This window comes from Narcine bancroftii, chromosome 1, assembly GCF_036971445.1.
Source record: "Narcine bancroftii isolate sNarBan1 chromosome 1, sNarBan1.hap1, whole genome shotgun sequence".
Classification (NCBI taxonomy): Eukaryota; Metazoa; Chordata; class Chondrichthyes; order Torpediniformes; family Narcinidae; genus Narcine; species Narcine bancroftii.
Genome location: NC_091469.1, coordinates 205,127,559 through 205,151,782, shown reverse-complemented (window position 1 = coordinate 205,151,782; position 24,224 = coordinate 205,127,559). Strand labels below are relative to the sequence as shown.

The 24,224-nt window shown below is 38.7% G+C and overlaps 1 protein-coding gene across 11 annotated transcripts in view; it reads left to right on the top strand.

Moving 5' to 3' along the window:
* Window positions 1-21,445, top strand: part of rc3h2 (ring finger and CCCH-type domains 2) — a 90,608-nt gene extending 69,163 nt beyond the window's left edge. For 10 of the 11 annotated variants that reach the window (XM_069889015.1, XM_069888991.1, XM_069889024.1 and 7 more), the window contains 6 exons: window positions 7,710-7,914; window positions 10,660-10,756; window positions 12,051-12,126; window positions 12,692-12,784; window positions 15,288-15,415; window positions 16,061-21,445. In XM_069889015.1, the coding sequence (XP_069745116.1) occupies window positions 7,710-7,914; window positions 10,660-10,756; window positions 12,051-12,126; window positions 12,692-12,784; window positions 15,288-15,415; window positions 16,061-16,253 (792 nt within the window). In that variant the 3' untranslated portion in view covers window positions 16,254-21,445. The remainder of the gene's footprint in view (window positions 1-7,709; window positions 7,915-10,659; window positions 10,757-12,050; window positions 12,127-12,691; window positions 12,785-15,287; window positions 15,416-16,060) is intronic. The other variant, XM_069889048.1, reaches the window with a different exon arrangement.
* The last annotated feature ends 2,779 nt before the right edge of the window (window positions 21,446-24,224 follow it).

The following is a 24,224-nucleotide window of genomic DNA, read 5'->3' as shown; positions in this document are numbered from 1 at the left end:
TACCATATATAATTCTCACGAGCTCTTCCGGTTTCATACTTCCTAAATCTTCTTTCTCCCTCACCTGTTTCGTTAACCTCTATTCCCTTTTCTTACCATCTTTTTCCTGTCCCAGTGGGACAAACCTATCCTGAACCTGGCACGAGTGGTCCCTAAAGTATTTCTGTAATTTCTCCTGTGAATATTTGTTTCCGATTTACTCTTCCTAGTTCCGGCCTCATCCCATCATAATTATCCCTTCTCTAATTGAACAGTTTCCTGTTGTGCCTGCTTTTATATTAAAGTCAGGGAGTTGCGATCACTGTCATTGAAGTGGTCTGCCCCTGACCAGGTTATTTGGCTATTCCACATTCAGGAGGTGCCAGTCAACATTGGGGATGTTGGAAGTCTCCCGTGACAACTGAGTTAAATTTTTGCACTATTCCAAAATCTGCCTACTTATCTCTTCATTGATATCCTGAGGGTTATTTGGGTCCCTATAAATTACTCCTAGTACAATAATTGCTCCCTTCCTATTTGTGTCTTCCAACCACACCGACTCAGTGGACTCTCCCTCTACAGCATCTTCCCTTTCTACAGCCATTATACTATCCCTGACTAGTAATGCTTCCCCTCACCCCCCCCCCCCCCCCCCAACCCCAAACTCCCATCTTAATCTTTTCAAAACATTTAAACCCTGGTACCTGCATCAGTCAATCCTATCCTTCTGTCAGCCAAGTCTCTGTAATGGCCACAACATCTTAATTCCACATATAGATCCATGCTCTAAGTTCATCATTATTCCTATTAATACTTGCATTGAAATAGATGCATTTCAAACCTTCTAACTACTGAGTTTATGCTTCTTCCCCTTCCTCAGAACATTGCATCGTGCTATTCACCTTCTGCCCCATTCTCCGCACTCACATTCTGGTTCCCATTCCTCTGCCAAACTAGTTTAAACTCTCCCCAACAGTTCTTTTTTTTTTCTTTTTTCTTTTTTCAGTTGTTTAAAATTTTTTAGACTTTAGTTAGTATTTTTTCAATAAAAGAGACTTGTTCAGAATAAACAAACAAATCCACCCCCTCTCCCCCACAACAGATCCCTAAAGGGAAGCATTAAAAATAAACAAAAACATTCAGTAATTTACAATATTACTAAATTCATATTCTTCATATACGGTGTCCACATCTTAACAAAAATAATCATAATTATTATGTAAATTATATGTTTATTTTCTCCATATAGATACACGACTTCAACTCATGATGCCATCGAAATACATTTAACTCCGCTAAATCTTTCCAAGACATAGCAATACATTTACGAGCAACCGTCAATGTTAGACGAATAAACGCTGTCTGAAACTTATCCAACCCCAAGTCCACTAACAGAGTAAAATAATCCAACAAAAAATGTTTTGGATCTAAAGGAAATTGAATTTTAAACAAATTTTGAAGAAAAATCCTAATTTTAAACCAGAAAAGGATGAACTTTATCACAAAACCAAACAGAAGGTAGAAATGTTCCAACACATAATCCACACCTAAAACACAGATCTGAATTACTAAATCCATATCTTTTCAATTTTTCAGGGGTTAAGTATAACTGATACAAAAAAATTATAATTAACTATACTACATCTTACATTAATTAATTTAGTCAACCCATCCATCATAACACATATTTTCCCAATCCACCTCTCATCTCACAACTTAAATCATGCTCCCATTTAATCCTTGATATATCTAAATATTTTTAACCATTGTATCTTGTAATAATGCATACATTTCTGATATAAAACTTTTATCTGAAAAATCTGAAACCATAGATTCAAATTTAGTTAACTTAGAAATTTTCATTTCTCTTCCAAAATGATCTTTCGCTAATGCCAAATTTGATAATAAACAAACAGAGAATTCTCTAAAATCCCAAATTTCTCTTTAAGCTGATTAAATGATAAAAATTTACCTTCCTCAAAACAATCCTGCAATCTTTTTTATTCCTTTAATCCACCAATCTTCTAAAACTCTATTATTCAATGAAAAAGAAATCAATTTATTTTGATATATTGGGGTTTGAACTGATAAACTACCTTTTGATCCTATTAATAAATTCCCTTTAGTCCAAATTTCTAATAAATGTTTCAAAATTGGTACATTATATTTCTGTAGTAAGACAGAACTCCATTTAAATACCAACTGATGGGGACAAGGTTCCAATATCACAGCCAATTCCACCCTAGCCCAACTAGGAGGGTTCAAGATATCTAACATACAATTAATAAATCTTAATTGAGCTGCTTCATAATAACTTTAAAAATTAGGCAATTGCAAACCTCCAAAAGCATCTGCCAGGTCAATTTATGCATCACTACTCTTGCTAATTTTTCTTTCCGTAAAAATTCTCAAACTACTTTATTTAAATCTTGAAAAAAGGATTTCGGAAGAGAACAGGGAATCGATTGAAAGAAATATTAAATTTCCTCAACAGTTTTAACAAACCTACCTGCAAGGCATAAAATCTGGAGTGTGCACTTGTTTGATTACAAATTTGAAACTGTGGAACATAGGAGCAAATAAAGGAAAAAGGTGTCTTTGTTCCATCTGGAGCGGCACGTTTAGTGTAGTGGTTAGTGTCATGATAATGAATATGTATGAGATGTACTGGAAGTCACGTGGTATAAGAGCACAAGCAGGAGAACAAAGGAAACTGGAAAAATAAAGACTGAGAAGTTTACCTGATAAAACTTGTGTTTAATGTTTTATTAACTTCACATTTCGGGCCACAAATGTGACATTGGCGACGAGGATGAAAGAAGCTTGAAGAAAATTAAAGACTAAACAAGATTACTGAGGATTACAGACAACTTCAAGGTGATAAGAATTTTCTCTTTGTCTCAGTACTTTTGGGGCTGGAATATTTCCTCATGGCTGGGGCAGACAGTGACTTTCTAACACATAGTGGAATTGCTCATTTTGACCCAACGGGTGACGCAAGCACTGTAAGTGTGAAGTGGAAGGCATGGCTGGAAGAATTTGAATCCTACGCCGACAGTCGTGGCATATTTGTAGATACCGGTACAGTTGAACAAAAAGCGCAGAGAAGGGCGTTACTTCTTTTCACTGCTGGTCCCGCAGTTCGGGAAACATTTAAGACACTTTTGATTACTGGAAGAAAGGATAAATACCGGAAAGCGGTAGATGTATTAAATGCACACTATGTAGTGACACCAAATGCTACATTTCAACGCCATTTGTATCGGAGAACAAGACAAGAAGATGGCCAGACAATTGCTCAGTACGTGACGAGACTACGCCAGCTAGCTGTTGGATGCAATTACATGCCAGCTGATTTGGACAACCAATTATTGGATCAAGTCGTACAGCACTGCAGATCAGATAAACTCAGAAGACGACTACTGAAAAGAGGGAGTGAGTTGGAACTCACCGACGCTTTAGCCATTGCTGCTGCATTAGAGGCTGTTGAAGGGCAATTTCATACCATGACCCTGAAAGACAACTCAAGCCAGCAAATTAAGAGGCTTTCACATCGCCATAACCAGCCAAGATATACGTCGACACAGGACGTGGAGTGTTATCGATGTGGAAACTGAGGTCACTTTGGAAAAGACACATATTGCCCGGCCAAAGGCAAAGTTTGCAGAAAGTGTGGAGGTAAAGACCACTTTGCAAAGAAGTGCAAAAGCAAGTCCAATGCAGACCAGAAGAGGAAGAGTACAACTTCCAAAGGCAAAGCCTGGGGGAAAGGAAAGTATCCTGGAAAGAAAGATACCATTCGCCAGATAGACGGTGACGATGATGATACCCAGGAGGAACAGAGTTGTTACCAATTTACGTTGAATGAAGTACATCATGAGAAGGTCCCAGTGATCATTGGTGGAGTAACAGTGCAGGTCATTGTAGACTCAGGCAGTGACAGTAATGTGATTGATCGACATTTATGGGAGAAGTTGAAAAGGAAAAAGATCATCTGTACCTCAAAGAAGTGTTCCAAGAAACTGTATCCATACACAGCAACCAAGCCATTGCAGACCATTGGATGTTTTACTGCAACTGTTGAAGCTGGAGATAAGTACACCGAAGCAGAGTTTATGGTCATAGAAGAGAGGGGAGAACCATTGATGAGTAGAAGCACAGCGCAAGACCTGGCAATACTTCATATTGGAGCTTGTGTCAATTCAATTCAGTCATACGAGGATATGAAGCAAGAATTCCCCGCAGTCTTCCAAGGAGTAGGAAAGCTGAAAGGTCGACAATTGAAGCTAGCGGTAGACGAAACGGTCAAACCCAAGGCACAACCAATGCGCCGAACTCCGTTTGGACTTCGTGGGAAAGTCGAAGCCAAAATTAAAGAATTGATCGAACAAGACATTATTGAACCGGTGGAACATTCGACACAATGGGTCAGTCCCGTAGTGATTGTGCCCAAACCAAAGGGTGACATAAGACTATGTGTTGACATGAGAATGGCCAATGAAGCTATAATTAGAGAACGACACCCTATACCAACAGTGGAGGAAATACTTCAAGAACTAACTACCAGCAAGGTATTCTCAAAAATTGATCTGAAATGGGGCTATCATCAATTAGAGCTGGATCCAGGTTCCCGAGATGTAACAACATTTGTGACTCACTGTGGATTGTATCGTTACAAGAGACTATCATTTGGAATTAATGCAGCTTTGGAGATCTACCAGTATGAAATCAATCGAGTGATTCAAGGCATTCCTGGAGTTGCCAACATTTCTGACGACATCATAGTCCATGCACCAACGAAGGAAGAGCATGACAAACGGTTGCGGCGTGTACTATCTAGACTACAGGAGGCAGGCCTTACCGTGAATGGAAACAAGTGCCAGTTCGGTGTGTCAGAAATGGACTTCATGGGACACACACATACACGGGAAGGACTAAACCCTGCAGAGGCCAAGGTGAAAGCTATTGCAGAGGCAAGTGCACCTCAGAATGCAACAGAGGTGAGGAGTTTCCTGGGATTAGTCAATTTTTGTGCAAAGTTCATTCCTAATTTCGCTACAGTGGCAGAACCACTAAGGAAACTAACCAGGAAAGGAGTACCATTTCATTTTGGATCTGAGCAGAAGAAAGCGTTCACAGCGCTGAAGCAAAGCCTGACAGATGCAAAAACTCTTGGATATTACGATCCGGCGGCATCAACCAAAGTCATAGCGGATGCCAGCCCGGTTGGTTTAGGAGCCGTGTTGGTCCAGATGCATGATGGAGGACCAAGAATCATTGCCTATGCCAGCAGATCGTTATCAGATGTGGAAAGAAGATACTCTCAGACAGAGAAAGAAGCACTCGGACTTGTATGGGCCTGTGAGAGGTTCCATGCATATTTATACGGCATTGAATTTGAACTCATCACAGATCATAAGCCATTAGAGGTGATCTATGCACCTAGATCCAAGCCATGTGCTAGAATAGAGAAATGGGTACTCAGACTACAACCCTACAAATATAAAGTAATCCACATTGCAGGGAAAACAAACATTGCTGATCCACTGTCCAGATTGGTGAAGGATGGAGGTCCACAATCCAAGTCAGAATTGGGAACAGAAACAGAGAGCTTTGTACGCTTCGTACCTATTCAGTCGACACCGAAAGCTGTGACTATGAAGGAAGTCGAGAGAGAATCCGAACGTGATCCAGAACTCATGGAAGTAAGAGAATGCATACAGAGTGGACAATGGGACAAGTGTACTCACAAGGCTTACATTCCCATTAGAGACGAACTTTGTTGCATCGGACAGTGTGTATTAAGAGGTTGCAGATTGGTGATACCGCAAAGATTGAGACCAAAGATCGTATCCTTAGCGCATGAAAGACACCTAGGCATTGTTGGTACCAAGCAAAACCTCAGGACCAAGGTATGGTGGCCAGGTTGTGATAAGGATGCAGAGAAATTTGTTAAAACTTGTCACGGATGTCAAATCACAAGTAGGAGTAATCCGCCAGAACCGATCCGGAGTATGCAACTCCCGACAGGACCATGGATTGACGTAGCTGTTGATTTTATAGGACCTTTACCGACGAGTGAATCAATTATGGTAGTGATAGATTACTACAGCAGATACTACGAGTACGTGGTGTTGAAGTCCACAACCACTGAAAAAACAATACAAGTGTTAGCAGAGATATTCACAAGATATGGATTACCTGTTACATTATACTCTGACAATGGTCCACAATTCATTTCAGAGACATTTGCGGAATACATGAGGACCACAGGTATCCACCATCATAAAGTAACTCCGAAATGGCCGCAAGCCAATGGAGAAGTAGAGAGACAAAATCAGTCCATTGAAAAACGATTGAGGATTGCACACGCAGAAGGACAAAATTGGCGAGAAGCATTGCTATCTTATGTGGCTGTCTATCGAGCAACGCCTCATGCAACCACTGGAAAAAGACCTGCAGAAGCATTTTTTGGGAGAAAAATCCGCACAAAAATGCCAGAAATAAAGGAAATCCAAGACGACCAGGAGATGAGGGACCACGATACTGAAAAGAAAGGTGCAGCAAAGCTGTACACAGATTCGAAACGTGGAGCCAAGTACTCAGACATCATGCCAGGAGATAATGTTCCAGTGAGGCATGAAACTGGTGGTAAGCTAGACACACCTTATTACCATCAACCCTATACTGTCGTATCCAGAAGTAGCAGTATGGTGACAGTCAAGACTCCGACTGGAGTCCTGTATAAGAGAAATGTATCAGGTGTAAAAAGGTACCAGTCCAGAGATACATTGAGCGAAGAGGTTGAAAGGCCAATACGAGATGCTGAAACTGAGAGACCTGATGATGTGCCAGAGGCAGTTACCAGCACTCCTGATGAAGTGACTAGAGCGCCAGAAACACCCGAAGCCGTGGCGAGCAGTATTTCCGACGCTGAGAGTGAACAACCGAGAAGCGACGACAATATCGCAGGCAGGCCAAAACGAAACCGGAAAGTGCCCAAACGAAACGAAGACTTTGTGCTATAGTTTTAATAAGAACTTTGGGACAGTATTTTAATCTTATATCATAAAGTGCATGTATGAATGCTGTAGGAAGTACATTTTATGTAGTTGAGTTATAGTATTACCATTAGTTACGATGTTTGTATGTTTCCGAGGGATATTGGTAAGTGAAGGTAAAGTTTATTTCTGATTAAAGGAGGGATGTCATGATAATGAATATGTATGAGATGTACCGGAAGTCACGTGGTATGAGAGAGAGATAAGAGTACAAGCAGGAGAACAAAGGAAACTGGAAAAATAAAGACTGAGAAGTTTACCTGATAAAACTTGTGTTTAATGTTTTATTAACTTCACATTTCGGGCCACAAATGTGACAGTTAGTGCAATGTTGTTTCAGTGCTAGTGATTGGGACAAGCGTTCGAATCCCGCACTGTCTGTAAGGAATATGTATATTCTCCCAATGTCTGTGTGAGATTTACCTGGTGGCTCCAGTTTTCTCTCACCCTTCAAAACATATCGGGGTTGAAGGTCAATTAGGTGTAATTGGACAGCAGGCTGAAAGGTCCTGTTAACATACTATATGTTTAAATTTAAACCTGTAACCATGCTGTATCTCGAGCATTATGGAGGGCACTGTATTTGTCGAAGACCTTGTTGTTTAACTTCTATATTTTTTTAATGTATTTTTCAAACATTGTAATTTTTACATATTTGGTTGGTTTCAGGACCCTAATGTGAAACGAAGTCTAAATTTGTTTGGTCCTCAGAAAAGAGGAAAAGATGAAGACCCCATAATTCCATTTGGAGATGGACCGATCATCTCCAAGTGGGGTGCGATTTCCAGGTCTGCCCGCACAGGTTATAACAACACAGACCCAGTCCAGGCTACAGCTTCCCAAGGAAGTGCTACAAAGCCTATTAGTGTAACAGGTTAGTTGTCCTGTTTCCTATTTTTTTCTTCTTCTTTGGCTTGGCTTCGCGGACGAAGATTTATAGAGGGGTAATGTCCACGTCAGCTGCAGGCTCGCTTGTGGCTGACAAGCCCGATGCGGGACAGGCAGACACGGTTGCAGCGGTTGCAAGGAAAAATTGGTTGGTTGGGGTTGGGTGTTGGGTTTTTCCTCCTTTGTCTTTTGTCAGTGAGGTGGGCTCTGCGGTCTTCTTCAAAGGAGGTTGCTGCCCGCCGAACTGTGAGGCGCCAAGACGCACGGTTTGAGGCGATATCAGCCCACTGGCGGTGGTCAATGTGGCAGGCACCAAGAGATCCTATTGGATACCATTAGATACCATTGTTTTAAGCAATTGAATATATTTACAAATTTTCAGTATAAATATTGTAAACTTCTATTTGGGTCAAATTTGGTGATAAAGGTTATGTGAAACTAATGTAAAGATGATTTGTGTCACTTATATCTGTGACTTTGATTAATTGCTTGAGAAAATTGTGTATTTTTATAAATGTCAACTGAAGATTGTAAACAGAAAAAGGGATTCCTGTTGCAAATATGAGACTGCAGGTATATCAATCTGGGGCAAAACAAAAGAAGCTGCTAGAAGGACATCTGTTCAGATGGCATCTGTGAGGGTAGATGGGTGATGGACGTTTTGAGTCCAGACCCATTTTCAGCATTCTGTGGAGTATTTGACCTGAAACATCAATAATTCCTCTGCTCCTGACCCACTGAAATCCTCCAGCAGCCTTTTTTCTAAAGGATTCCAGTTATTTCTTGGCTGGTTTCTTAACTGTTCAGTCTACATTGTGGTCAAGCAATAAAACTGTTAGAGATGTGGTTCTCTCTGAAATGGTAAACTCCGAAATTTAAGTTTATTTAAAACTTATTTTCCAGTAGGATTTTAATGTCCTTGTTGGACTTGAGCTTTGTTTTGTTAATTAATCAAGTTAACAAATTGACTGTGAGCCCCTTGGTATATGGATTAATAAATTAGTCTCCAGCACTTAATGGGATAGAGTTGTACAGATTGGAAATGGGCTCTTCAGCTCAACTCATCCATGGTGGCTCTTTCTGAGCTGGCCATGTTTGCCTTCATTTGGCCATTTGGCATATATTCTTCTGAACCTTTCCAAATGCCTTTTTAACCTCTGTAATTGTACTCGCCTCTACTAGTCCTACAACTAACTGTGATATTCTTACACATTTGTTCCTCTAATTCTTGCAATGATCTCGATAATAAAAAGTACAACTTTTGCACCTCTCTTGCCTCCACCTCTGTCTCACCATAGTATTTGTATCCTGGTTTATTGGGTTGCCCGTCCTGCCCCACCAACCCCCCACCCCACTGTGTTTCTGTAATATTGTATCACAATTCATGTGCCAAGTTGATCTTGCATTAAATAAATACAACTTAGCCTATCAGACCTTCCTCACTCCCTATCCTCCTGCCTATTAGATTTTTACCTCTCATCTTCCACACAACTACTACTTCAGGCCCCAACTGCCTGCCAGACTTGTTTGTCTTCCCATGTTAGCTCTGGAAAATATCCCCACTGGGTTAGGATTAGATGCAATTCATCCTTGTACAGGTCACTTCTGCCCCAGAAGAGATATCAATGGTTAAGTACATGAATTCCTCCCTCCTGCACTAGCTCCTCAGTGACACATTCATCTGCTCTATATCCTAATCCTACTGTCACTAGCATGTGGCACCAGGAGTAATAGAGAGATTACAAATCTTCAGATCCTTTTGCCTAATTCTCAATATTCACTCTGCAGGACTTCATCTTTTTTTCTACCTGTGTTATTGTCGCCAGTATTTTCAACAACCTCTGATTGCTCACCTCCCCCTTGAGAATGTTCTGCAGCCACTCAGAAGCAACCTTAACCCTGGCATCTGGGAAATTATGTACCTTCCTGGTATATTGCTCGCAATCATAGAATCTCGTCTGTTCCCTTAACTATTGAGTCTCCTACAGCTCTCCTTGGCTCTATCCTCTCATGCTGTGCCTCACAGCTAGCTATTATCTCACAAACCTGCTGATAGGCTATACCACCTCCCCCAACAGTATTATACTTAATACTGAGGAAAATGAACCCTGCACTCTCTTCTACCTCTGCTGCATTTCTTGCTGATCACCTAGTTAATCGCTTTCTGTACTTTGATGTGACCACTTCATTAAAACACGTGTCTTTGATACTGTCAGCATAGTGGATGTTCCTGAATGAGTCTAACTGCAGCTTCAAGCACTCAATATGGTCAATATGGAGCTACATCTGGTCACTTTCAGCAGGTATGGTCACCAGGGACACAGGATTCAGGGGGTTCCAAGACATGTAATGCACCTTTTAAGTACAAGTTCCATAAATGTTGCTATACCTCTAAAGAGATGAATTGTTTAAAAGAAGAAAACTGTCAGAATTTGCATTTATGGCAATATATTTATTTAAAACACAATAGTTTGATCTTTCCTGTTTAATCGGTCTCAAAATTTGTTTGCAATATTCAAACTCAAACTGCAGAAATTGGAAGTACTCGGAAGGCAGGCTGCATCTGTTGGAAAATCCTTTGTTAGAGGTTTAGTTTCTCTTCTCACAGATGCAGCCTGATCTGCTGAGAATTTCCAGCACTTTTGGGTTTATGTACTGAAAGATCAAGCACTGATTTTAGGATTGGTTAAAAATACTATACATGTTGGTAAAATCTGTATCTTTTCCACAGATTATAGTCCACATGTGAGTTGCGCAGATTCTAGTAGTTGGACTTCCCATGCTCTTTCATATGGATCAAATTCCACCTCGGGTCAATATCTAAACAGGTGCTTTAAAATACAGTTAGCATTCATGATATCTACATTCTTTGTCTCTTGTATCTTCGTTTGCTTCCATTGAATTTCAACTTGTGAATGTTATAGCTATTTTAACTATTTTGCCAGAAAAATATATTGAAATGGAGTCATTTATGACAGTTTCTTCTTTGAAGAGCAAAATAGAATATTTAGTTCCCTAAAGAATGATGAATTTTGAAAATTCCTGTTTCAAAACCCCTTATGAGCCGCAAAAGAATCTAAACACTCCATAACATTTTTTCCATACAACTTATCCCAATTCTTTTTGCTTTTGGGTTGATTTATAATGCTGTCATTGCTCTACCTTTGTGCCTACTAGATGGAATAATGGTGTGCATCTTTGTCAAGAAACACTGAAGTAACAGTCGTTTCAAACTGGAAAGCAATAATTAGGGATTTTCCCTTTTCTCTTTTCTCTCTTCCACCCACATAAATTTGATGGCTTATTTGAAAATTATGGAGGAACACATCGGATGGTAAATTTGTATGAATCATTATAAAATTTTCCATAATTTCTCAAAAAATGTTATTCAATCAATTATGAAACAAGAACTGTTTTTGTCAATATTCCTGGGGTTGCCAAATTCCATTTTTATTGGATGGGTAGATTTGATTTGCCCACGCGTTGGAGAACCAGTGCTTTGTTGCATACAGGAGTGTTCTTAAGTGGAAAAATGCATTTGATATTGACTACGCAACATTAACATCAATTCTTTGAAATGTTCATAGTGACTTCCCCATGCATTACTGTCATTTTCACAAATGAACATGTTGAGTAGTGCAGAACTATACATGTGAATCTGCTCCTCTCAATAACTCGGCAGGAGAATATTTTTTTAAATTTGGCTTTTTTTAACTTCCCATTATTAAATATTTTGTACAATTTGAAAAATTAATTGATTCACTCACTATAATTTGACTCGTTAATGCTAAGCTTCAGTGAAGACTCAAATTCAGTAATACGAAGGAATGTTTTCAATATTTTTATAACATTTAAGGTTTCCTTGAAATGGTTCATCAGGATATTGGGCAGAGCACCGTTTCCATAATTCCAGCCAACTTTGGGAGGAGTTGTGTGAGAACTCTGATGTTAATAAGATCTTGGGGTATTTGCACATTTCTTTGTTAATTTTGTCACCCCAGAACATTATGTTGGTTTGTATATTGTGCTCTAGAATCTATAGTCGCTCCAGTATATGGTGCATTAAGTAGCTGCATAGTATTATCGAAGACATTGGTTAACATTCAGTATTTAATCTTGCAGGGACAGATTAATGGACATATCTGCCCCTAGGCAACATCCTAATGGTGGAGATCAATTAAGTATTGAGCTGCAGCAGGTAAGGAAGTATTCTGACATTCCTAAAGATCTAAGTTCCTCCCTACGAACCTACTTTCATACTTGGATGCTGGAATCCTTGTGAATTTCCTTCTGCACTCTAGTACCATCGCCTACTTTTAGAGTAGGTGCTGACTTACATGGTACTCTAAGTTTATGCAGCTTGCTTTAGTCATTTGACACTGTATTGCACCCATTTCAAAACTTTTTGAATCTTTCATGGTTAGTGATGCTCGGAACAAAACCCAGATATGATCTGACCAGGTCTCAGAAACTCTAGAAGCAAATATTCTTTCCCCTTTTTTTAATTTTAATGACCTTGAGCAAAGGGGGATCCATGGAGTGCCATGTTTTGAATGTTTGCACCTATCTACTAGTTTTTAATGGCTAAATATGCTGTTGCATTATATGTACAAGCTCTAACTGCAGGTTAATTTGCAATACTTATTATTCTCTTTTACTCCTTGTTTTAGGAGTATGTTTTACTCCTTACTGTACTTAAGTACATTGTTTTTCTGGTACCAATAAGGGAATTGACAATCATGAACTTCTTTGCTTATTAACAGAGAGAATTTACTGAGGTTTCTGCAGATGATCAAGATATAGAATTGGAGCTTTCTGCTTTGGATACTGATGCTGATCAAGATGAAGGAATAGAGGTATGGCTCTGAGTGATTGTGTATACATTACCTCTTGATGTTACAAAATGTCTTGCAGCCAGTGAAGTACTTCTGGTGTAATTGATTTAGCTGTCAATTACACAAGGATTTCTTGCTCCCCCTTCTCTCCCCTCCTCCCCCCACAATAAACAGCAAGAGAATCTTTTAGTTATATCTGTCAAAGGAACAAGGTATCAGCCAGCCCACCAGGTAAACACCTGCCCTTTCCCTCTTCCTCAAACCTTTTTATGGAAATGGAGAAAATGCTCAAAGTTGTAATTTTTACAGTGCAGAAGTAGACCTTTCACCCCAACCTTTTGATTGCCACCAAGTCATCTATCTAAACAAAAACAAATCTACTGGAGGACCTCAGAAGGTTGAGCAGCATCAGTGGGAGAAAAAGAATTGTGGATGTTTTGAGTCGGAGCCCTACATCAAGACTTGAAGATTCCAGCCCAAAATTATGACTTTTTTCCCATTGATACTGTCAAACCTGTTGAGGTCCTCCAGCAGCTTGCTTCTAGCTCCAGATTTGAGATTCTGCATTTCCTCATGTACTTCCGGTCATCTACCCAATCTAGTCCTATTTACCTGAATTTGGTACCTATCTCTGTGTCTTTAAACTGTACAGATATATCCATCTCTAATGCTTCCTCTGGCAGTTCATTCTATATATCCACCACCCTCTTTGGTGGAAAAAGTTGCTCCACAGGTCCCTTTTTTAAAAAAATATTTCCCCTCTCACTTTAAACCTGTGTCCTCTGGTTTTAGATTCCCCTAATCTAAGGGAAAAATTGCTATTTATCTAGTCTAAGCCCTTGTGATTTTATAAACCTCTATGATTATCCCTTGGCCTCCTATGCTCCAAGTCCCAGCCCATCCAGTCTCTCCTTGTAATTCAAGCCAACCTGTCCAGGTAATATTCTCATGAATCTTTTCTGCGCCCTTTCCAGCTTAATGACATCTTTCAGAACTAAAGTGCAGTCTCGTCAGCATCTTCTACAATCATAATGTGGCATCCCTATTCCCATACTTAATTCCTTCATCACCCTGTATACCTGTGCCCCTTTGAAACTGCACAAATATGTCAAATGCAAGTGCATGCTTAAATGCAGGAAATGAGACTCTAATCCACAGTCTTCACTATTAGGGGCTGTTAACTATTCTACAGCTAAAAGTGAGGTTTGAATTTTGTTTAATCTTTAGGTAAAATAGTAATCCAAAGGAAATTAAATTTTGATCATGTTTGCTGTATATATAATGTTATCATAATCTATAAATCCAAATGAAATAACAGTACAGCAAGAGAAAACATTTGAACTCTGTAAGCAAGGTACATCCAGCATTAATTGTATTTTAGATAGAGTACATAATTATTGTTTACAATTTGACTTAAGATTTACAGTGTCTGGAAAAAATTGTCAAAACTCACAATGATGAAAAATACAGCAAAGTTTTGCACTGAATGGTAATGGATATATTTAGTAGATGTCCTTTGTTTAGGTCTTGTTGATAGCACTCTTTTAGTGAAATAAATAGTTCTCAGCAGGTTTTCTTGAAGCAGAGTAAATATTTTGACAGAAACCAACAAAATGCTACTTTTGTGTTCCCTATTGCTATGTGATGCAAATGGAATAACTTCATTAACAACTTCAGAGAAAGCAGAGGAATTGCCTGAATTCCCTCTTTGCATATTGTTTGCATGCTAATCCTGACATTTTCTATTTTGAACAGGATCAAGCACAAGCTTATGTTTCAAATTCAGTATATATTTGAATATTAATAGCAAAGTTCTGTTGGAAAGAACAAGCTTTGTTTGTGATTTGATCAACAATTTTTGCTCTTGGATCCTTCTTAACCAGAGATGCAGGAATTTTGGGCTTTAAAGTTTGACAGCTCAGATGTAAGAGAATGTGTACAGGAATTAATTGCAAACTGATCAAAATCCTGCAGAACATGGTGTAGGAACTAATCATAGTAACGTGTGTTTAAATTGTGCTTTAAATTGGCCATTCTCAATCTTTTATCAGCTATACCCCCACCCCAGAACTTTGTTTCCCTGTGAAGCAATTAAATTTTGGTTTCTTCCACACTTATCTCCTAATGACCACATAAAAAATATTTGTTACGAGGTGAAAAAAAATGAGGCTTTTACTTGTATGTAACCCAAAGGCTGTTGCCTCGGGTTTTTTTTGGGGGGGGGGGTGGGGAGAGAGAGTGGGAGGGGGTTTGGACCCCATTGAGAATGGCTGCTTTAAATTGTTTGGGACTTTTGGTCACTTAACATTTGAGTACTGCTTAAAGCCTCTGTTGGTGGACACAACAAACACTTGTGTGTTTTGTTCTCCAAAGGATATACCTGCAAGTTTAGTGAATGTTGGAAGTAAAATATCATGAAATTGATATTTTATTATATTTGCTTACTGTAGATATTATTTTGTATGTTGTATAGCTAGAAATTGCTGCCAGATTTAAACATTATTGTTCCTGTTTGTTCATGTAGGATGTTCTGGTTATTGGATCTCAAGGTGATCTGACCAATGACGTTATGTCCGAAAATGGCCATCATAAGTACCAACGTAAAGGGCAGGAGAAACAGGGCTGCAGGATTGCAGAACAGATCGCAATCAAGTAAGAATTATTCAAAATTATGCCACTGTTTGTCTAAACAGTTTTGTTTCCTTATTACATTGATATTTTGGATTTCCAAATCTTACTGATCTAGAGATGCAATTGGAGAAGTCTGCAAATGTTTAGAAAAGTATGCAACAATAATAATGTTGCATCATTGAATAGTTTCAGCTTTCTACTGATCTACAAACTAAATCAGCATTCTTTCTCATCACCTCAAGACAACCAGCACCTCGGCAATGAGACCCTGCTCCATTGACATTCAAATCAAATTGTACTCATGGAGGTAGAGTTGAGGATAGGTTAAGTCCCACCCACAGAACGTGCTGGAAAAGCTAGGTCACATCTTGGCTTGTTTAGCCACAAAAGTGATCTAAGCACAATGTCTCTGGCTTTTTAAAAAAAAATTCAAATATGTTAAATATTTATCAAATTTAAATTTGAATAATGTTTAAACATGTAATAGATATATTACATTTGAAAGAAAAAATTGAGGATTATGGGGAACTGGTATAGAAGAGGAGATGAATGGCAGGGCAGAGTTGAAGGACTTAGTGGCCTGTTCTTGGTCCTATTTTGAGTGCTCTTTCCAAGTTCAGCATCCAGTTTATTTTAACTAGCTTTTTTTTTTGCCTCTGTTAATAGGGAGGAACAGAAAATGATGTCTATGACATCTGGCTTCAACCAGCCCATCACAGCCTCGGTTGACTTCATCCCAACTGTGACTACTTCCTTCAGCATCAATAATTTGACCTTGAAAACATCTGCCGTCAAGCTGTCAGAAGATGAAGATATGAATGTGGCGAATAATAGCGAGGCTCTAATCAATGGGAGCTGAATCAGTCTTTGCACCAACACCCAAAAGCAATTAATTTTGCTTTCTACATAATATATAGAACACATTTGTGTGCTTTATTGTATTATGTAATTTTTTTTAAAGAATAATGTGAGGGCATCAAACTCCTGTGGACTTTTTTGATACTACAACAGCCCTCTTGCATTAACATTTTGACAGTAAAATTAACTATGGTCAGACACTAGTTTAAATTCCAATGAACCTTGGAATTTGGACGTCACTCTACTTGATGCTTTAAAGTAGCCTTTTATGTGTCTGGTGTGAGCCAGTGCATTAATCTAGTCATTCTTCGCAATGGCTAATGTGGAAGGTAAACAACTCTGTTGTTGACCAGCAGGGCATTGCAGCAACACACCTGGTGAAAACTAACCAATGACTTTTACCTCTTCTTCTATTTCATTTGTATATTTTTGTGTACAATTCACACAAAATTGTAAGCAGGTAATGGCTTGGAAAACTGTATTTTTGAGCTGTTATTGTAAGATTTAGTTTCATGGCATTGTTGCACTTTTATAAGAAACTTGTTAAATGGTGGAAGGAGGAACTTTTCACCTTTTTTAAATGCATAATTAGAGTTTCAAAATATAGTTTCCAACAAATTCCATGAGCTGCAAAAGATAGACGCGAGAAATGTATCTCCAGCTAGGTGTGTGGGTAATTTTTGTAACACATATGTTAACAATTGGGGAGACAATGTGTTATTGTCACATTATCAGAATAGTCGAGTTGTGCCTTAGGATGAAGCTGAAGATCTGCTGTTAGATTGACCATCAGCTGCACACTGGTTAATGTAGCAAATAAACAGCTACATCTGGAAATAAGATCAGAGAGCATCTATGGAGAGAGAGAAAATGTTAAAATTTTGGATAACTGAGTGATCTCCATACTCTCTTCACTGATACCAACTGATCTGAGTGCTGTATTTCCAGCATGTTTAATTTACAATTCAAATTTATATGCATCTGCATTGTGCTTTAATGCCAGAATGCTTTCATCTTTTTGTTCTCTTTCAACAAAAGTAAAATTCTGTTTTTTTTACACTTTAAAAAAGATTTCTTGATGCTCACTATGTAAAGCTTTCAGTCAGCTATCAGCTAGGATTAGTAGCATTGGAAATCTCAACATTCTGTATCACTATTCTTGAACAGATTGTAAGTAGCACAAGTGACCAGATGAAAATACTGAAGAGTAGGAGGTGAAATCACTATTTCTGCCTTTTACCCAAAAGCACAGCAAAGACAAAATAGCAAATGGTTCCCTGATCATTAGTTCCTGCTTCCTTCCTTAACATTGAAGAGGTATTGGTGATTGAATTTGTCAATAATTACCACTCAGATACTGCTATTCACTGTAATAAGTCATGATTACCAATGTAAAATTGTGCTATAAGGTATCTCTCCATAAATTCAATAATGATTTTGGCATAGATCAGAAATATTTTCTTTGTCACTATGTTTAATGTGTATAGATCAGGGTGCAAACTGTATTTTGGAACTCGTGCATTGTGTGGTGTTTGCACTGAATGATAAGCCAGTTGTACTGGTCTCCTGTCTGCCCTATCTAGCCTAAGAACTTATAATTTGTATACTTGCTTCACGTTGGATCAATACATCTTGCTACAAGAGTCGAAAAAATACTGTAATAAATTTGAACAATCCAAAGTCATGCCTCACAAAATCCAGTTGAAACAAACATTTTTAATTTGATCAAAAGTAAATGCCAGAAAAAGGCATTTTTAAAATTTGATGCTATCTATGTTAATCATGTTATTTTGTTTCAAGTTGAGCATAATTTATCTTTGCCATACCATGTTCACTGGATTCTGGGGGACTGATAGAACAAACAACTGGGCACTGACAGTGGAGCATTTTAAAATTGTTTACAAAAATCTGCAGCTGTGAGGTTTCAGAAGTTAAGGGCATTATGTTTGTTTTAACTTTGTAACTTTATTTTGCACACACTTCTGAGAAACTGAAAAACAAAACAGAAAAGCTCTCAGGCTCTCCTTCATCGGTAAATAATCTAATTGCAAAACAAATTGTGTTCCAGTTCTTTGAAAAGTTAAATTGGCCTTGTTTTAAATTCTATTTAACTTTATAGAGGGAGTATTAAGAGCATTTGTTCAGAAAATATGATTAGAAGTTTAATCTTGGCTTTTTAACCATTGTTTATTTTCTATTCTCTGCTCATAATTTTTAAATGTGTGTTTTGAACCAAACCATTGCAAATGAAAGTGTGTGTTACTGATCCCATACTTTTTAAGCTTTTGTGTGAGTTCTGCAGGTTTGCTCTTGGCCTAATTTAACAGTGCCCTCTAGCTTCTTTTTCTGTTGACCTACTGTTTTGATTTTACATTTTGAGGTTTTGTGTTGTTTGATGACTTCTGTGAAGTTCATTGTTCTGAAAATCGTACTGGGATATTTTAAACCAAGCATGATTTTCACCAGGTAGCTGCAAAGGAGGTGTTCTGCTGGGAAACAACTTCTGCAAGATCATGTTATTGGTCATTTAAGTTGTTAAAATGCTACACAGTACCCCAACTAACTGTCAGAGTTTTGTGCACTTCCCTGAGGGTTGACTTTTTTCTGGAGGTTATTTGCACAGTGAGATGAAACCGATGGCTGCGTGATGTTTATAATTCCATTAGGCAGCACCATGAAATCTTCCTATTTATAATAGGATTTGTAATGAAGGAGTGATATTGTCCATGAAGATTTTTTTGTGGACCTCCATACTCTGTATTCTATACTGAAGCTTAGATATTGGGATCCATGCACCTATTTTAGTCTGAAGTATCAGTCTTTATTTCTATTGTTTTCCTCCACATGTCTGGACATGCAAACATTTTAAAAGCTGGATGCTGGCATGATGGCTAATAGTAAGCAATCTAAAACAACTACAAACATTTTACAAACTTGCCTCCAATGCAGTAATTTAATTTTCAACCAAAGCTACTGTTAACAATATAAATTCAGAGCAAACCAAATCACACACCGTCTTTAGCAAGTGGTGCAATCATGAACATAAGGAACATAGCATAGGAACAATATTTAATGTAAATTTTATGTAAAAAAAAAATAATATTTTCAAGTGATGTGTTATATTTCCAACTAAAATTTCCAGTTTTGGTTTAGCTGCCCAGTTCATTATCAATAAACTGAAACTTGAAGGTTTTCGTAATTCAAATATTCAGAAATCACTAGAGTTCCACACATTACTGATTTATTGCTTAATGGATGTGTTAATTATAAATGACGGTTGCTTTGTTGCTATAACAGCTGGATGCCTATTTGAGCAATCTATCTAATTTTCGTGAAAAATAACATTTAGCTCTAGCTTTCATGCAGAAAGGTCTGAAAGCAGCAAAGGTTATGGAATATGTAGAATGAAACACGAAAGTCTGTAGACGCTGTGAATGTAGCAAAAACTCAAATACTGGAGGAACTCAGCAGATCTTGCAGCGTCCATAGGACGTATCGGGCCTAAGTCCTTTTCAAGGACAGCTCTGGCCCAAAACGTCGGTTATATGTCATCTTCCTGTGGACGCAACAAGACCAGAGTTTATCCAGCATTTCTGTGTTTTATGGAAAATATAGGCCAAGCTCCCAATCACTGATAGATTTAAAAGTCTAGAAGCAGGTTGGTTGAAAAGCGCTGTTATTGCTGCCTGAGGCATATTGGACCTCATCTCATGTATGAAAAATGAATGACCCAACCTTGTGATCAGTAAAGTGCACATTGGGTCTTGCTGTAATACTTGTTCTCTGCCACTGAAGGGCATCAGTAAACTGGAAATAGTTGCTTTATCCCTCTAACAGTGGAACATTTCATGACCAATTTTCTCCAACAGCAACTGGCTCCCTCAAAGATCACTTCTCCCCTTCACACACCACATTTGTGTTGGTCTTTTCATGTGTTATGTTGTGCTTGAATGTGACCAGGTTGTAACAGAAGCCCATGGTTATCTGAATTTCATTTCTAAAAGATTACAGCCCTCAGGGAAAACACAACCCTCAATGCTACAAAACTACAATTAACATACATTTACTGTACCTTGAGGGTGAATAATTATTACAAATGATTTTGTACTTTTGATTTTTAAAAGTGCATTTTTTTAAAATGAAAAACCAAGCTTGGTTGTGTTCTGCTGGAGGTGTTTAATAATGCACGATAACTATGAGAACATAGGATTTGAGGATCAACCAGCATTAATTTTTATTTCAAAAATACTTAAATGGAATCCACACCTGTGCAGTCATTGTTGCATGGGTCCAAGAAATATTACTTAAAAAGTTAGTCACCTGCACATATCCCATTAACCTATTCAGTGAAGGCCTCGGTTAATCAAAGGCATGGAAATGCATGCAGTTCCTTAGCTGGGCAAAAAAGTACATTATACTGTAGTTGTGATACAACACACATGGTTCTTATCTGTACTACTCATGCCCACTGTACAGCCACTTGAAGCATTGTGGTTAGCTTGCAGCATTTGCTGTCTGCATTTATGCCGTTTTGCATATTCTTTTCCCTGGAAGTTATAAAAAAGTTTTCTTGCTGCAAAACTACGTTTTTTAGAAAAATTGCTTAGCTGGAAAAGTTGGGAAAAGAGGCCTGTTTTGTCAATTGTACAACCAATTGTGGAGCTGAAGTGTGAATATTTTACGTCTGTATTAGACATTTTCTTTGCAAATCTATTGTTCGATTGAATTGTAAATGAAATTAAAGATGGTACACATCCGTCATGTATAAAGGAGGCACCATCAATAAGATGGATTTAATGGTCATTTTTACTACACCTACTTGGCTTGTATTTAAAATGTATAATTTTTAAAAAAAAGTGCTCTGTTAATCAAATAAGGAATAAATTCTATTTCATTTGTTAATTTCAATTTGACTTCCAAATTGTTGGTGATCCATTACCCTTTGTTTTAGGAATAGAATGGAATACAAATGCTAGGCCATTTGGGTCTGTAATGGATTAGTTTTGTGATACTGAATAGCAAGGGTTGCATTCTGTGTACAAAACCTGGTTTGCTGCAGCACTGAACTGAAGCTTGGGCCGTACACTAGAATAGAGTATCATGAATTTCAGTGTTTGAAAGATGATTGATGGAACCGTTTGCAGTACTTGAATGTATTTGCATGCATAACAATAAAATAATTTGCCAATTAAAGTTTTTTTTGTCATTGTTCTTGCAGACAAGCTTCAGGAACAAATATTTTAAGTTCAATGCGTCTAAGAATAACTTCAAAATAGGAAACTTGTTATACAATCCGATTGTTTTAAGTCTAAATCACTCATTATTTAATTGGATGAATTTTGTAACTTTGAACTGTCTTCTATAGGGTACTGGTGGCCCCATTTATGGATTGAAATAGTAAGTGTGAGGAATGATCAATAACTGTGAAGAGAACTGATCAATAACTGTGAAGAGAACTGAAGCAATCAAAATTAATTGTCCATGAGCCATGAAGTTTGACTTTGTTTGAACCATCTTGTGGCTTTTGGTCCTGTTTTATGTGTTGGCCAAACGAATTTGGACCTACATTCTTGAAAGATATTTTAATATGTAACATTACTGTGAAAAGGTGCAGTACTCAAGATCTTTATTTGCAGTTTTTCCCCAAATAGTCATTCTGACATGCTTTTTTTTAAAAAAAAAAATCCCAAAATAGGGAGTTTTTCACCTCATAACTATTGCAGCAAAATAAACCACTCCTTCTCTGAGTTCGATTGTTGCAAGAACTCAGGGCAGAGGCAAAGGGGTGTCTCTTTAACTACAGGTGCTGCATATAACTAATCCCATTTCATCTGAAATCACCTCGTGGTCCTGCATTTTTGGCTGGGTAAGAGCTTGGTGCTTTGAACATTTTAAGTAGATCATTAGTGTTGAGAAGACTTTCCCTTGAGAACTCGCCATGATCAGTTTGTCCAGAAAGATGAACTGTAAAAAAAAACTTGTTACCCTTACAAACAAATATGTCTGAAAGAAATCAGTGAAGCAATCCACTGTTGCAGTAACGAGACGGAGTGGGGGGGGGGGGGGGGGGAATCTGCCTGCTTCCGTTTGATTGGTGAAATGCTATGTGAGCAAGTTAAAAGTTAGCATAATTAGTATAACATTCCATTAGAGATGCATCTTTGATAATTTTAGTAGAATGGATCTTTGGTAATGTTGCTGAATCTTCTCTGAAGTGGTAAAATACTCCTATCACAGCTGTTACTGAGTATTTTTACTGTATTTGTTAATAACACAATCCTTTTAAAGTTCTCTGATTATTATTTACTATATAATCAGTAGTGATGTATCTTTGATTTAATCCTGGTCACAACAGACCTTTAATGAACGCAAGTGCCATTAATGATCACATGACATTAAGCCACACCCCCAAAGCTTGACTACAAATCGGGAGCAGAGGTCAGTCTCTCGATGCTGCGCCAACAGTTCATAAGATCATAACTAACTGATCTTCCACTACAACACCACACACTGGAAGGTGTTCTTGCTCTTCTGCCTTATCTGCCAGTGTGCACGTTAGCTTGTCTTGCTGGAGTTATCATGACTCCTGTTCGGCTCCGAATCATGGGTCCTCTACCGGCATCACCTACGGCTCCTAGAACGCTTCCACCAGCGTTGTCTCCACTCCATCCTCAACATCCATTGGAGCGCTTTCATCCCTAACGTCGAAGTACTCGAGATGGCAGAGGTCGACAGCATCGAGTCCACGCTGCTGAAGATCCAGCTGCGCTGGGTGGGTCACGTCTCCAGAATGGAGGACCATCGCCTTCCCAAGATCGTGTTATATGGCGAGCTCTCCACTGGCCACCGTGACAGAGGTGCACCAAAGAAAAGGTACAAGGACTGCCTAAAGAAATCTCTTGGTACCTGCCACATTGACCACCACCGGTGGGCTGATATCGCCTCAAACCGTGCATCTTGGCGCCTCACAGTTTGGCGGGCAGCAACCTCCTTTGAAGAAGACCCAGAGCCCACCTCACTGACAAAAGGCAAAGGAGGAAAAACCCAACCCCAACCAACCAATTTTCCCCTGCAGCCGCTGCAACCGTGTCTGCCTGTCCCGCATCGGACTTGTCAGCCACAAACGAGCCTGCAGCTGACGTGGACTTTTACCCCCTCCATAAATCTTCGTCCGCGAAGCCAAGCCAAAGAAGAAGAAAGAAGAAGCAACGATAACCTTAAACTTGAATATGGACATCCCTTTCATACTGAACCTATAACTCTCTCTTGCCACTGATTCTGAATGACCTGATAGGTAATCTCAGAATTCAGTTTTATTCCTAATTGTAGATGCAGGTTTTCAGTTTTACAGTACTTCTCATTCTTCGAATGGATTTGATGGCAAATAAAGTGCTTTTTAAGTTGGCAAAAATGTAATCCAGTCCAATTCTTTTTAAGCATAATAAGATATTTTTACTCTTTGACAAAGTGTCATAATCTGATCTATGGTTATCTGATGGGAAAATGGCAAAATTCACCCTTTGAATTTCTTCATCCCAGATAGATGAGGTGCATTTGCTAGCCCAGGATCTCATTGTATCAATATGTTAGTGTTCTGCTTCTGTCTGCTCTCTGACACTGAATCTTACCTGTGGAACAGACACTTCCCAGAGTGGCAATACTCAGACCTGGACCACTGCTCTAAATTGAAGTCGGAAGAAGCCAATTCTTGTTAATTGTAGGAGTAGCTGCTGGATCTGCAGTGTGGAACCCAACAATGACGAGGTCAAATTTGGTTGGGGGTGGTGGGGGGGGGGGGGGGCGCGGGGAGAGATGTGTGTAATTGGTGAGATTGCCGAGGGTGGTCCCATCCCAGTCCCTGATGTCACTACAGGCACTTTTAGGTGGCCAATTGCCCCACATGTAAAGCTGCATGTTTAGGCAATATGCAGCTGTTTTGAGGCCGCCTGAATGTGCAGAAGGCGCTCTTGAG